At 35.9% G+C, this 16707-nt stretch overlaps 1 protein-coding gene across 3 annotated transcripts; it reads right to left on the reverse strand.

The window, feature by feature from the left end:
- Positions 1-384: 384 nt before the first annotated feature.
- On the reverse strand, positions 385-16669 carry LOC122047643. Of its 3 annotated transcripts, none has more exons than XM_042609060.1 (2): positions 15247-16669; positions 385-877 (listed from the first exon to the last, which is right to left on the reverse strand). In XM_042609060.1, the coding sequence occupies exons 1-2, from the start codon at positions 15864-15866 to the stop codon at positions 850-852; spliced, it is 648 nt and encodes a 215-aa protein (XP_042464994.1). In that variant the 5' UTR covers positions 15867-16669; the 3' UTR covers positions 385-849. The 3 variants fall into 3 exon arrangements, with proteins under 3 accessions (XP_042464994.1, XP_042464985.1, XP_042465002.1); XM_042609051.1 differs by having other exon boundaries at positions 386-838; XM_042609068.1 differs by lacking the exon at positions 385-877 and adding an exon at positions 14288-14689.
- Positions 16670-16707: the final 38 nt, after the last annotated feature.

A 16707-nucleotide genomic window follows, 5' to 3' on the forward strand; every position in this document is an offset into this window, starting at 1 on the left:
TGTTAAAAACAAACAAGAATCGAAGATAAATACACCGTATTAAAAACCAAACGATGGCACTAAAAGAAAATGTTTAATTAATTTCATTTACAGCACCGTCACTATGGAAACTTGGTGATGCAGAAAGAAAAAAGGGAAGGAAAAGGTGAACCACATGATGATAGACAAGTTAAACAATAGATTGACAGAACTCCATAAGGCAAATTCCATGGTCATGAAACTAGCTACTCATTCAAAGGATTTCATCATTCTAAACTCTCTCTTTCAGAAGTATCAAACAATATCTGCACATACAAAGTGTGCTATATGGCAAAGGTGAAGCATTATATCAACGACAATATAGCAGCAAAGAATCCATTAAGAGTTTTTGACCAACTTGTACACCGCAAGCTTAGACAAAAACCATAAGCTATCAAGCTACATCATCGCAAAGTTGTCTGTCTCAACTATTTGAGATTTGCTAATGTGATGTAATCTATAAAGGTAAATATAGTACAAGCAGATGAGGAGAACGCGCCACAATGTCCAGTCAAGAATAATCAAACTGTTCTACCCCTCTCAAACCTTTGAATTTGTACCCAGCAGGGTGACCCTAGCTCGCTTGCTGTTGAAACCATGGAACAGATAGAATTTGAGCTGAGATCGCTTCTGCAGCCCAGGAAAGTTGCCTATCCGCTTCAGATTGGATGATAGTAGCTGCAATCTTTAGCGAGATAATGCAATATAACGGTGGTGCTCCTCTGTACTTCAACAAAATCGAAGTAGTCTTCGGGTATGATGAAAATTCAATCTGAACTCTTTTGACATCTAGAAGCCAGAAGTTGAAGGTTCATTTGGCCTGTACCAGAATTATATAGAAACTGCTTGACAAGCATCCCTGAAGTTATTGGAACAAGTCATAGTTTTTGGAAGAACTCTGTGGCAATGAAGGTTGTAGATTACTGTAATATGAGTAAGAGCCAGATTTCTGTGAAGATGTGCGGCTACAAAACAAGTTCTAACTTCCGAACACAGCATCACTACTTGATGGACACAACATGCCTACGTTTATCATTGTTTCAATTTGAAGCTGATTGTAGGTCAAGAATTCATGAATCAGCTTTTCGATGGAGGCCATGTCAGTGAATCCAAGAAACATAGGGGCACTTTTTGATCTTTATTTGAGTAGAAAACATTCTGTAAAACTGATAAAACCCAGCACCAACAGATTTCAATGTCAACATGGTCAAACCTAAATACCTTTGGAACTCGTATGACCCATCATCTAAAAGGCATTGGCCTATGTTTAAGCTAAAATCACAGGTTTGAAATTGTCTCAGTCCATACCTGTCTAGTGAAATTCTCACCACCCCATTTGACTAGCATCACTTGGAAACGGGTTGGAACCAAAAATCCTAAGTTCCCACTCAGGCTTTATCCAAATACTACTCTGGAGTCTCTTTATCAAATATTTTGGAGTCTCTTTAACTCTCTCAGTTCAAGTAAAAATCTAAAACTTCATAAGGTCTCTAGGTAAACATAAATGTTTTGCCAACTATAACTCGCCGAAAACATACTCAATGACCCAAGATTTGTCTAAAGTCCTTTTAAGCAACTTAACCAAAACTCGACATGGCCCCCTTTGAGTTATCTATCAAATTTAAACCAATAAGGAATCCCTTGATCAATATGAATAAGTAGTATATCAACTTAACCCTCTTGAAATTGAGTTTCTTGAATCCACACTATATTTTGACCTTAAACCCCTTGAGCCATGCAATCACGTTGAAAATCCAACATAAGATCCCTTTAGAATCATCTGGTTAGGTCCCTCTAAGCCATTTAGACCAAACGCCATTGGTTTCATCTAATTCATTTTATAAAACCTAATAGTACATCACTTTAAGTCATTAGTAAAGTATATTTATCTGCTTAACCCTCTTGAGAACCTAGTTAGTAAATTGACTATGTCTAACTCATTTTAAGATACTTGAAACTAATTATCAAATTCCACTAGGATCCTTTTTGGTTGTTAATGGAATCTTAAGCTTGAATCGCCAGTTAAGTCAAATCTCTAAATTTCCTATAGATCCTCTTAATCCAATGAAGTCTCAAATCCTATAATTATTCAACAAATCCCGAAATCACAAACATCTAAAATATACCTATTAGCTTTGAACTGAAAAGTAGAAAAGAGACTAGGATTACCTATCATATGATCTGTGGCACAAAATCAATAACCTATTTAGAAGATGAGGAAAGAAGACATGTGTTTTGTTTACCTGAATCAGCAATAGAAGTGATAAAGGAAGATGAAGACTTGAGTGATTCATGATATTTTAATAACTTGGCAAATTCATTAGGGGAAGCAATATGGGTCAAGTGTTTTGCTGATTTTTATATTAAAGCTTTCTACACTCACACTTCGTATGACCTAGCTTACGATTGTAGTTGCACATAATAACACCCGAATTCAACATTCAAGTTACAAAGCCTTGTGAGTCACCTCCTTGTTTCCACTATGACTAGTTGATCTTTCATGGACAAAATTAATACTATAACTCACCAAAGCCCCACTAAGCGGAATGGGTGCAGTACATTTTATATGGAGAACACGACTAAATACATCTTGTAAAGAGGAGACCTCAGAACTAGAGAAAGCTTGTGACTAGGGGTGAGCAAAAGTTCGGTTAAATCAAATAAACCGACCGAATTTAAAAATTTGGTTCGGTTTATTTGGAAATTCGATTTTTTTTCTCAAAAAAATCGGTTAATTCGGTTCGGATTCGGTTTTAAATTTTTTTTATTCAGTTAAACCGAATTAATAGAATAGACTGAATTTTTTAACCAAATCGGCTTTTTACACCATAAATTTTAGACCAAATCAAATTTTTATTAAGCCAAACTAAATTTTTAGAAAAAAATGGTTTATTCAGTTTGTTCGGTTCAGTTTGTTCGATTTTATTAAAAATTCGGTTCGGTTCGGTTTTTATCAAAAATCGGTTCGATTCGGTTTGTTTGAAAAAAAATTGGTTCGGTTCGGTTTAGTTAATTCGGTTCGGTTTTAACCGAATACTCACCCCTACTTGTGACTTAACAGACTCAAAGTTAGGAGATAGTCCAACGAGGAAGCTCATGATAATCATCAGATCTCGTTGGTGTGTTGAACCTTCACATCAAAAAAAAAGGGCGGCAACATATTAAGCTCCCCATATGTCTTCTTGAATGCCATAAAATAATTGATTAAAGACAGAAGAGATTTCCACACGGAAAAATGTTTTGCAAACCTCGTACATACAGGAGAGATTCCCTTTTTCAAAGTACAGAAATTCCAAGTAATTCATTAGTTCTTTAACAAATTCACAATAAATTGTTCAAACTAATTACCTCACTATCAATACGATTCCGAATCTGAATGAACAAGCGAGCATCCTCGCTAAGCCATGTTTGCTTCGAATCATCTTGAGGAGGATCATCAGTCAAATGACCATCTTCATCCATACTTCGTAGATAAAGATGAACAGTCTTACTCCAATCCAAATAGTTCAAACAATTTAGCTTATAGTCTGTGATTTTAGACATCACAGGCACCACATCCGTCACAATAGAAAGCTTATTTTCAGCCATAAGACTTTATCCCAAAGGAAGTCAAATAAGAGAAGAATCTGAAGGAAGATCCAAACCAACAAGTACAGACAAACCCACACGCGTTTAGGTGTTGCTCGCGTTGAGGAAAGTAGGGTGACATGTTTAGGCTAGTGGTCGAGATTAGGTGACACCGCCAATGCTTCTAATGACGCATATTGGGAGAGCGGCAGCGGCGGTCGCCAGGGATAGGGCTGACGTAGTGACTACTCAGCAGTCAGAATATGAGACAATAGCGTCATGGAAGGAGAGGCATAGCAACGCTGCAACGAGCAGCAGCCGACTTCGTGCGAGTATAGAAGAGGGAAGGAAAAAGTGTCTGAGGTCATGGTCGGCCGATGGAGGCGCATGCGCGTGGGCGACAATGAGGAAGTGACGCGCCGCAGAGATGAAAGTACGTAAGAGGTAGAAGAGGCAGAGATGGAACCCTAATTTCGAATCCCTAATTTTGAAGTGGCTCTGATACCATGTTATTTGAAATTTAAAAAAAAATGATAATCTTTTTTTGAAAAGTGAGACATATTTATATACAAACTAGGAATCTATCTTAGAAAACTATAATTAGGCTAATTGACAATTAGCTAATTGACAAATATATTAACTAATATATATCGATAATATGGTAACTAATATATACATATAGCAATACCAAATTAAAACAACCAAATGTCTTGCCAAGGATGAGATTGTTGAATCCCTTTGACTTGTCTAGTTAAGTATACTATAGACACTTCTTGAGACAAGATATAAAAAAGCTAATGTATCCCTTATTGTAGTAAGATCTTCTATAAACCCTTAGCGTAACCATTTCATGCATATCTTATGTTAATATGCCTTAAGCCCGAATCCCCTAACTATATCAAGTGTGTTAATGTTGATTGACTCGTTATTTCCAAAAGCTTACCTATTCATGTGTGGGTGAGATACTTGACTAAATTTACCCTGATCTCCTCCTAACACATGAATTGATTATTTTTTATATATATACAAGTTAGATTCGAGCCTCTGATCTAGTGTTTGATGCCATGTTAATTTTGTTTGGCTAATCACTTATGCCAATAGCTCAAGCTATTAAGAAATGAACCGAGTTATATATTTATGATGTAACAAGGAGTGAGTAATGATAAAAGTTTGTGCCTATTTGGATTTGATGATCCTTACATTCATTTAACCTATTAGTTTGAAGCATCATGATCAAGTTTTTCAGGTGTTGTTTGTGAATCATTAACTCTGAATCTCAAAGACAATCAAGGTTTGAGCATCTTTTTCTGATTCCACGCTCATGTGACATTTATTCTAAATAATGAAGAATGTCTTTTAACATATCCTTATATCCTATAACTCTTTAAGCCTACTCAACTTGTTTTGTTGTGCTTCTACCTACTTCTGTGAAGCATTTCTATGTTTTAAAGCACTTTTGGTTATCTACAAGAGATGAAATGACTAGCATACTGACTAAGCACAAAAGTAGAGTAAAAAAGGCACAATTTTTTAATACTCCTTTACTTTCTGCACTAGCAACTGAGTATAAAATTAAACTACTTTAGTTGTAATTTTTTTTTATGGTCATCAAAAGACTATACTACTGGTCCAATATTTTTATGATGGTCATTCACTCAAGTAAACTAGTTTGCCCAAAATTATAGCCGTCCATGCACCCCTTGATGCGTGAGACCCCTTGATGTGTGATGTTAGTATAAAGGATGAAATAAAAGGCATTAGTATTTAAAAGAAATTAGGTGTAGCTCCAACAAATAATAAAATAAAATAGATTGGCATGGTTCAGACATGTTCAAGTTATAAGGTTAGAGAGAAGAGGTCAAAAAAATATTAGTCAGTGTGGTAAATAAAAAAGATTTAGTTAATTTGAATATTACAAGTAATATAGTCTTTCATAGGTTTCAATAGAGGGAAAAAATTCATGTAAAAAAGGGTAGCCCGATGCATGAAGCTCCTGCTATGCGAGGTCCCGGGGAAGGATCTATTATACGCAACCTTACCCTGCTTTTTGCAAGAGGCTGTTTCCAAGAGGCTGTTTCCAGGATTTGAACCCGTGATCTTTTGGTCACAAAGCAACAACTTTACCGCCAAGGCTCCCCTTCTGGGAAAAAATTCATATAGCCGACTCAAAATAGCTAGGACAAACATGGCTTGTAATGATGATGACCACAACCATGCCTACATTAGGGCAATTCTTTGATAGATAAACCCTAATATTTGACTAAGTTTGACTAGATAAATTAGCTTTCCCTATTGCACATGATGATTATTGAGATTTTTTTCCTTTCATTAAATTGATGAAATGAACCTGCCTAATGTGAATATGCTATTTTCCATACATGCTAATCACATTCCATATGATGGTTAAGATTATACAACTCTAAAAAAAAAAAAAGAGTATCTTTCTCTTGTCTTCTTTTGACCCTCTTGTTAAGTAAGGTTGCCGTTTCTAAGCCCCAAAAGTAACATTTTCTAAAATCATTTAAAAAAAAAACAGGAGAAGCATCACAACACAAAAAGGGGAGAACCGTCTATTAAGGCAAGTGCGAGCAAACATATTACTCTTCTAGTCTCTCTTGAGTCAAGAGTAGGTAGCCATTTTTTTACTCATCCTGAATAGATCCATTCGATCTCATACCCAAAAGTTCACTCTGTAAGTTCGTAGATAAAGAAAAGCACCACAATCATCATTTTATTTGTTTAATTCCATTCTTGACTATAAATGTGGTTTAAATCTTGATTTGTTTTCAGGATTATTTTTCTTGATAAAATGATGAGATATCCATATTTAAGAAAAACTAGGTCTTTTGCCTTTTTCCTAAAATTCTTGTTATCATTTTTTTCAATCTAAGAAAAATTTGCAGCCTAGAAGCCTTTGAGTTCCCATTATGGCTATCATTTGATGATTTTTGTTAGTTTAGTTGTTCATATTGATAAAATAAATCTAGATCGGATTGAAGCGAGCACGTTTATTCTTTCGGGATAGATTTGTTTGTGTCATGGTTTTTCCTCTTTTCTTTCTCTAAACTCTAGGAACGAAGTTAATTAGGGTTATCTTACAATCTGCCTAATATTGTATCTTGCATGTCCATAACTAAAACTCTAAGGAGAAATTGTGTTTACAAGATATACATGTGTTCTGTGATGGATTTACACTTGTCTTATATTTCCTTCAAAGTAGTATTATTCATGCATTTGAAGTTGTCAAGTACCTTTACCATTTTTTATCTGTTTACCTAGATAGATCACATCTATGATCATCAAGTTGATTAAAAATTGTATTAAATGATATTCATTAATTCTAACCTTTGTTCACTTTGCATGCAAAGTGATCACTCTACATACCATCTTTGTATCAACCATGTGGATATAGATGTCAACTTGAATGAGGGTAGGGCCGTAAACAAGCCGAGCCGAGCTTTAGGGTGTTCAAGCTTGTTTGATAAGATAACCGAGCCGAACCGAGCCGAGCTTAAAATGAACTAAGCTTTTGAAATGAGTGTTCAAACTTGGCTTGGTTTATTTTTTATGAACTTGAGCTTGTTTGAAGCTTGGCTTGAGCTTGGTTCGTTTAGATGTTATCAAACTCTCAATTCAAGCTTGGCTTGAGCTTGGTTCAAGCTTGGCTTGAGCTTGGTTCGTTTAGATGTTATCAAGCTCTTAATTGAAGTTTGTTTGATTGTTTGAAACTTTTAATTGTTTGATTGGTTATTAAGATTGATAATTTAAATTTATTTATTTTTTTATTTTATTTTATTGTTTATTTAGCATATTGAAAAGAGTTTTATTAATAAATATGATTCGTGAACATTGTTCACGAACGTTAACGAGCTGAACACATATGTGTTCAAGCTTGTTTGTTTAGCTTAACGAGCAGTTCAAGCTTGTTTGTTTAATTAATCTTATGTATATTGAACGAACATAAACAAGCCCTTACCAAGTCGAATACCAAGCTTGTTCACGAACGCTTGGTTCATTTACAGCCCTAAATGAGGGTATCCTTGTTCACATTAACATTGGCGTGAGTCTATGCAGGTGTAAACCACTCTTCCAATTTGACAGAAATATCTTTAGATTTCGTAAGACAATGTAACTCTTCACTATTTGTAGACAAAATCTGCTCATTAAGGTTCCTAATAAGGAATTGAAAGCTCATAGCATTAGCACAAACACATTATTTGAACAGAATATTTGCACACTTGTGGCTGGACCTTCAGGTCGAGTATGCTTTCAGAGACATTGGTAGCTTTTCCTTTTCTTGAAAGATGGTTCAAGAGATATAATCTCTTTTCAGGCATATATATGTAGCATTTCCTCATTGCCAATGAGAAATTAATCCCCTATCGCAACTTATCATACAATAAAACAATTTTTTTAAAAAATACATCTACTAATAGACATTGATGAGAATTAATATACACATCTAGATTTGTATCATACTATCATTATACAAACCAAGATTTAAAGCCAGTTATCCAATGTTATGTGTGCTTTTAGCTACAAGGGAAATAAAGGCACTGTTTAAGGTAATTTCTTTTGTAAACTTATAGTGTCAGTTCCTTTCCACCAAGTCCTATTTTATCTAGAGTTGCATTACTGTTTTAGCCAAAGCAAATACGTTGTTGTGTGATATCGTAGATATATTGGAGACTAAATATGGGCGTTGTCATAGCAAAAAAAGAACAACATCTAACATGAAAAATAGGAAATAATAATTTTGTTAACATAAGGATATGAAGCTAAACTTTGTTGCATGTGTTGTTTCTTTTAGGATATATACAGATTTATGTTTGTATTAACTATTAAGGGATTCAAGTTAACCAAAAATTAAGTTTCTTCTTTGGTTTTTCCTCCTTGACAACTCATATTTAGTATTAACAACACCTACTGTATACTAGTATTACAATGTCTTAATTCAGTTTCCTTTGTAGGAGGCATGCAGTGTTTATATTTAACATTAGTTCATTCAAGGGGAGTAATTTTAGTATCAAAACAGATCTTTATTGTATGGTATGATAGATATATTGGAGGCCCAATATGGATAGCAGTTGTAGTATAACAAAAAAGAACAAGACCAAACATGAAGCATAAGTAATGATAAGGTTGTTAACAAGGATAAGAAGTCAAATTTTATTGCATGTGCTATTTCTTTCAGAAATATGATTGGTACAATATGTTTATATGAAGGGATTCAAGTTAGCCAGAATTTTCTATTTTTGGATTTTCCCCTTGACAACTCATAATTAGCATTGATTATAGTTAACATTTGACATGTATTGCCATGTACAGTTCAGTTTCTTTTAGAGCATGCTTGCAGTGTTCAGGTTAAGAAGTTTTATCAAGACGATGAGTAATTGAAGTGCCATTCAACATAATGAATCCAAACAATTCCTAATTTAGCATGTTAATCTTAGTTAATTCTTATATTATTGCACATAATTTGACTGTGTAATTCAAACATGTTGCTTTTATTGAATGTACAAACAATTAATCTAAGACACACATGGTTATACATATAAATATAGAGAGAGACCCAAAGTCAACAAAGAAATCTCTCTGTTCATAAACATTTTTTATTTCATCAGTATAATGACAAAAACAATAATCCTAAATATGGGCAAATCTCAGTGTGCAGATCCTTCTTGAATCCATAGGAAACTCCAGTACCCCATTCTTTTGGAGAAGAAATAAATCATTAATGCATAGAAATAATCAACCCACAGTTCCAGTTTCCTCACTGTGTTTTTCATGTTTTTATTTAATGCCAATGTTTCCGTATATAACAGCATTATAGATGCAGATATAAATACAATGCAATAATGCTGATCAAAGTTACTTCTGCACATATTTTTCTTCTCTTATGATATGGATATCAGATTGTTCTGGTTGTAGCCCTAGCTACGCACAAGGAAGATGCAAAGAAGGGTTTCTACCGTAGGCAGCTTAGCCCAAGGCAACCATGAACAACCAAATCGTAACCCATCTGAAAAGAAGAAAAGAACAACCAGGCCAGCAGGGTGTCCAGGTAGGAATTCTGATACCTATTATCTTGTCCAACTGTGCAATATGATTTTGAGTCAATATTAAATGTTATTATATTGATTAATATGTGCTAAATGTTGAACTTATATGATGAAAATAAACCAAGTTTTTTCTAAGTTTGATTATTGAATTTAGCCTATATTGGGGTATTTAGCAAATATAAGTTGAATGTTCAAAAACCATAGCTCTATGCATGAATTTTTCTTGTTTAAAATAAATCTATCCAGTCTGAAGATGTCAGCCAACTCTGATAAGGGCTGTGGTGGTATTGCACAAGATCAGAAGATCTTATTATTGAGTCTCTGTGTTTACTTTTGGCATGTCTATACTAACTCAGAATGCTATTTAATGTTCACTCAGTAACTAATTTGTATGTATATGACAATAGCAAGTAGAACAATAAGATTTAACTGTGCTTCATACAAATTTAGTAATACATGCAAAAATTTAGGATTTTTAAAGTTCAAACTGCATATTAGATTTAGTAATGAACCATATAATATCTTTCTCATTTTTGTGTGAACGTATGTGGTGTCTATATATGATCATCTAAAATTGATGGCAAAACAAAAATTTTGGATTACTAGATCCTAGTGCAGAGGTGGTGGCGCTGCGGTCGGAGGATCTACTGGCCACTGATCGGTACATTTGCACAGTGTGCGGCAAGGGCTTCCAGCGCGACCAGAATCTGCAGCTCCACATGCGCACTCATAACATCAACTACGAGCTCAAGAAGTCCGGCCGCACCCCAGCACGCCGCAAGGCCTACGTCTGCCCCATCCCGTCCTGCGTCTACAGCCACAGCTCCCGCACACTCAGTGACATCACCGGCATCAAGAAACACTTCAATCGCAAGCACGGACCTTATAACTCTTTAAGCCTACTCAACTTGTTTGGTTGTGCTTCTACCTACATCTAGAAGACTATATTGTTCACAAAAACTAAACTAGTTCTGTGAAGCATTTCTATGTTTTAAAGCACTTTTGGTTATCTACAAGAGATGAAATGGCTTTAGCATACTGACTAAGCACAAAAGTAGAGTAAAAAAGGCACGTTTTTTTAATACTCCTTTACTTTCTGCACTAGCAACTGAGTATAAAATTAAACTACTTTAGTTGTAAATTTTTTTTTTATGGTCATCAAAAGACTATTCTACTGGTCCAATATTTTTATGATGGTCATTCACTCAGGTAAACTAGTTTGCCCAAAATTATAGCCGTCCATGCACCCCTTGATGTGTGAGACCCCTTGATGTGTGATGTTAGTATAAAGGATGAAATAAAAGGCATTAGTATTTAAAAGAAATTAGGTGTAGCTCCAACAAATAATAAAATAAAATAGATTGGCATGGTTCAGACATGTTCAAGTTATAAGGTTAGAGAGAAGAGGTCAAAAAAAGTATTAGTCAGTGTAGTAAATAAAAAAGATTTAGTTAATTTGAATATTACAAGTAATATAGTCTTTCATAGATTTCAATAGAGGGAAAAAATTCATGTAAAGAAGGGCAGCCCGGTGCATGAAGCTCCCGCCATGCGGGATCCCGGGAAAGGATCTATTATACGCAACCTTACCCTGCTTTTTGCAAAAGGTTGTTTCCAGGATTTGAACCCGTGACCTTTTGGTCACAAAGCAACAACTTTACCGCCAAGGCTCCCCTTCAAGGAAAAAATTCATATAGCCGACTCAAAATAGCTAGGACAAACATGGCTTGTAATGATGATGACCACAACCATGCCTACATTAGGGCAATTCTTTGATAGATAAACCCTAATATTTGACTAAGTTTGACTAGATAAATTAGCTTTCCATATTGCACATGATGATTATTGAGATTTTTTTCCTTTCATTAAATTGATGAAATGAACCTGCCTAATGTGAATATGCTATTTTCCATACATGCTCATCACATTCCATATGATGGTTAAGATTATACAACTCTAAAAAAAAGAAAGGTATCTTTCTCTTGTCTTCTTTTGACCCTCTCGTTAAGTAAGGTTGCCGTTTCTAAGCCCCAAAAGTAACATTTTCTGAAATCATTAAAAAAAAATAAAGGAGAAGCATCACAATACAAAAAGGGGAGAAGCGTCTATTAGGCAAGTGCGAGCAAACATATTACTCTTCTAGTCTCTCTTGAGGCAAGAGTAGGTAGCCATTTTTTTACTCATCCCGAATAGATCCATTCGATCTCATACCCAAAAGTTCACTCTGTAAGTTCGTAGATAAAGAAAAGCGCCACAATCATCATTTTATTTGTTTAATTCCATTCTTGACTATAAATGTGGTTTAAATCTTGATTTGTTTTCAGGATTATTTTTCTTGATAAAAGGATGAGATATCCATATTTAAGAAAAACTAGGTCTTTTGCCTTTTTCCTAAAATTCTTGTTATCATTTTTTTCGATCTAAGAAAAATTTGCAGCCTAGAAGCCTTTGAGTTCCCATTATGGCTATCATTTGATGATTTTTGTTAGTTTAGTTGTTCATATTGATAAAATAAATCTAGATCGGATTGAAGCGAGCACGTTTATTCTTTCGGGATAGATTTGTTTGTGTCATGGTTTTTCCTCTTTTCTTTCTCTAAACTCTAGGAACGAAGTTAATTAGGGTTATCTTACAATCGGCCTAATTTATCTTGCATGTCCATAACTAAAACTCTAAGGAGAAATTGTGTTTACAAGATATACATGTGTTCTGTGATGGATTTACACTTGTCTTATATTTCCTTCTAAGTAGTATTATTCATGCATTTGAAGTTGTCAAGTACCTTTACCATTTTTTATTTGTTTACCTAGATAGATCACATCTATGATCATCAAGTTTGATTAAAAATTGTATTAAATGATATTCATTAATTTTAACCTTTGTTCACTTTGCATGCAAAGTGATCACTCTACATACCATCATTGTAGCAACCATGTGGATATAGATGTCAACTTGAATGAGGGTATCCTTGTTCACATTAACGTGGGCGTGAGTCTATTAAGGTGTAAACCACTCTTCCAATTTGACAAATATCTCTTTAGATTTCGTAAGACAATGAAACTCTTCACTATTTGCAGACAAAATCTGTTCATTAAGGTTCCTAATAAGGAATTGAAAGCTCATAGCATTAGCACAAACACATTATTTGAAGAGAATATTTGCACACTTGTGACTGGACCTTCAGGTCGAGTATGCTTTGAGAGACATTGGTAGCTTTTCCTTTTCTTGAAAGATGGTTTAAGAGATATAATCTCTTTTCAGGCATATATATGTAGCATTTCCTCTTTGCCAATGAGAAATTAGTCCCCTATCGCAACTTATCATACAACAAAACAATTTTTTTAAAAAATATATCTACTAATACACATTGATGAGAATTAATATACACACCTAGATTTGTATCATACTATCATTATACAAACCAAGATTTAAAGCCAGTTATCCAATGTTATGTGTGCTTTTAGCTACAAGGGAAATTAAAGGCACAGTTTAAGGTAATTTCTTTTGTAAACTTATAGTGTCAGTTCCTTTCCACCAAGTTGTATTTTATCTAGAGTTGCACTACTGTTTTAGCCAAAGCAAATACGTTGTTGTGTGATATCGTAGATATATTGGAGACTAAATATGGATGTTGTCATAGCAAAAACAGAACAACATCTAACATGAAAAATAGGAAATAATAATTTTGTTAACATAAGGATATATACAGACTTTGTTGCATGTGTTGTTTCTTTTAGGATATATACAGATATATGTTTGTATTAACTATTAAGGGATTCAAGTTAGCCCAAAATTAAGTTTCTTCTTTGGTTTTTCCTCCTTGACAACTCATATTTAGTATTAACAACACCTACTGTATACTAGTATTACCATGTCTTAATTCAGTTTCCTTTGTAGGAGGCATGCACTGTTTATGATTAACATTAATTCAATCAAGGCGAGTAATTTTAGTATCAAAACAGATCTTTATTGTATGGTATGATAGATATATTGGAGGCCCAATATGGATAGCAGTTGTAGTATAACAAAAAAGAACAAGACAAAACATGAAGCATAAGTAATGATGAGGTTGTTAACAAGGATATGAAGTCAAATTTTATTGCATGTGCTATTTCTTTCAGATATATGATTGGTACAATATGTTTATATGAAGGGATTCAAGTTAGCCAGAATTTTCTATTTTTGGATTTTCCCCTTGACAACTCATAATTAGCATTGATTATAGTTAACATTTGACATGTATTGCCATGTACAGTTCAGTTTCTTTTAGAGCATGCTTGCAGTGTTCAGGTTAAGAAGTTTTATCAAGATGATGAGTAATTGAAGTGCCATTCAACATAATGAATCCAAACAATTCCTAATTTAACATGTTAATCTTAGTTAATTCTTATATTATTGCACATAATTTGACTGTGTAATTCAAACATGTTGCTTTTATTGAATGTACAAACAATTAATCTAAGACACGCATGGTTATACATATAAATATAGAGAGAGACCCAAAGTCAACAAAGAAATCTCTCTGTTCATAAACATTTTTTATTTCATCAGTATAATGACAAAAACAATAATCCTAAATATGGGCAAATCTCAGTGTGCAGATCATTCTTGAATCCAAAGGAAACTCCAGTACCCAATTCTTTTGGAGAAGAAATAAATCATTAATGCATAGAAATAATTAACCCACAGTTCCAGTTTCCTCACTGTGTTTTTCATGTTTTTATTTAATGCCAATGTTTCCATATATAACAGCATTATAGATGCAGATATAAATACAATGCAATAATGCTGATCAAACATGCACGCTTTTACTTCTGCACATATTTTTCTTCTCTTATGATATAGATATCAGATTGTTCTGGTTGCAGCCCTAGCTACGCACAAGGAAGATGCCAAGAAGGGTTTCTACCGTAGCCAGCTTAGCCCAAGGCAACCATCAACAACCAAATTGTAACCCATCTGAAAAGAAGAAAAGAACAACCAGGCCAGCAGGGTGTCCAGGTAGGAATTCTGATACCTATTATCTTGTCCAACTGTGCAATCTGCTTTTGAGTCAATATTAAATGCTATTATATTGATTAATATGTGCTAAAAGTTGAACTTATATGATGAAAATAAACCAAGTTTTTTCTAAGTTTGATTATTGATTTAGCCTATATTGGGGTATTTAGCAAATATAAGTTGAGTGTTCAAAAACCATAGCTCTATGCATGAATTTTTCTTGTTTAAAATAAATCTATCCAGTCTGAAGATGTCAGCCAACTCTGGTAAGGGCTGTGGTGGTATTGCACAAGATCAGAAGATCTTATTATTGAGTCTCTGTGTTTACTTTTGGCATGTCTATACTAACTCAGAATGCTATTTAATGTTCACTCAGTAACTAATTTGTATGTATATGACAATAGCAAGTAGAACAATAAGATTTAACTGTGCTTCATACAAATTTAGTAATACATGCAAAAATTTAGGATTTTTAAAGTTCAAACTGCATATTAGATTTAGTAATGAACCATATAATATCTTTCTCATTTTCGTGTGAACGTATGTGGTGTCTATATGATCATCTAAAATTGATGGCAAAACAAAAATTTTGGATTACCAGATCCTAGTGCAGAGGTGGTGGCGCTGCGGCCGGAGGATCTGCTGGCCACCGGTCGGTACATTTGCACAGTGTGCAGCAAGGGCTTCCAGCGCGACCAGAATCTGCAGCTCCACATGCGCACTCATAACATCAACTATGAACTCAAGAAGTCCGGCCGCACCCCAGTGCGCCGCAAGGCCTACGTCTGCCCCATCCCATCCTGCGTCTACAGCCACAGCTCCCGCGCACTCAGTGACATCACCGGCATCAAGAAACACTTCAACCGTAAGCACGGACCCAAGAACCTGAAATGCCCACATTGCACCAAGACCTACGCCGTCGAGGCGGACCTCAAGGCCCACATCAAGAACCACTCTCTCCACCAGTATCGGTGCAAGTGCAGCGACACATTCTCCAGGAAGAACAGCTACGAGGCGCATATCGCGTTGTGCTGCGAGCCTTCGGAGGAGGGTGACAATGTGCCGAACCTGATGGATGCCGGAGAATCGAGCAACGCACGCTATGCCTTTAACGAGAACTCTGGTCTGCCGGATATGAATGAGCAGGTGGAGTACCCTGTCGATGTCGCTAATGATGAGGTGGCTCCACTGGGTGAGGCAACAATGGCGGAGCAGCATCCGAGTGTGAGTCTACTGACCATGGCTAACTACAATCCGGACGTCCCAGACACCCGCGAGCAGATGAACAACTTCCTGTCCTTGCTGCCCGATGACCCTGACTTGCTCGCTATGCGCCTTACCGATCTGCTGAACGGTCCGTATGACGAGATCTTTGGCGGCGTGGTTGGTGGTACAGCACCGTCGCCTCTGTCTGGGGCCAGCCATTCAGTGCTGCCGACGCCAGCTTCGTCGCTCGACGGATTGGGGGTAGAGAATGGCCCGGCCATCAATTTCTGTCTGGGTTCTTCCTTTTCCTTGATGAATTCGACAGAGAAATCGGCTGGATTTGGGTCGACAAATCGTTCTTTGACAAACATGTGTCTCTATGGAACAGGGGAAAAGGCATCTGTCCAAGCAAATTCCACAGCTAAAAATGATTTCTTGGATAACACATCGGCCTCCCTAACTGAGACTGGGCAGAAGAGTAACCCCAGCACCGCCATCCCAATGCTCGGAAGCTTATCTTTCATGAACACCAACACAAGCCAGCAATTCCAAGCTCCAGTGCTCTCCGGATCCTCATCCGGGTCAACCTTGCTGCAGAAGGCGGGGTTGATAAATTCCACCGCAATCGCTCCCTTGCCCTCGTACTTCTCCGGCCTGGTGATGAAGACGCCGACGAATCTCTTCCAGACTCAGCAACAAGAGCATATGCTGCCGCCGGCCCCCGAGCCAAGCTTCCTCACCTCACTTCCGAATCTAAAACCCGTGCCTGGAAACATAAATTCATTCTCACATCACACGAAGGAGAACGATCACAGCAACCTGAGCAAGAGTGCCTTCTCGATCTACCGCCCGG

This window comes from Zingiber officinale, chromosome 1B (assembly GCF_018446385.1).
Source record: "Zingiber officinale cultivar Zhangliang chromosome 1B, Zo_v1.1, whole genome shotgun sequence".
In the NCBI taxonomy this organism is placed as follows: domain Eukaryota; kingdom Viridiplantae; phylum Streptophyta; class Magnoliopsida; order Zingiberales; family Zingiberaceae; genus Zingiber; species Zingiber officinale.

Coding starts and splice junctions, on each gene's coding strand:
- LOC122047643 (XM_042609051.1), bottom strand. CDS start 15,866: ATGCTGCTCCGCCATTGTTGCCTCACCCAGTGGAGCCACCTCATCATT. Junction 839..15,246: donor CACCTCTGCACTAGGATCTG/GTAATCCAAAAT, acceptor ATTCTGGTACAG/GCCAAATGAACCTTCAACTT.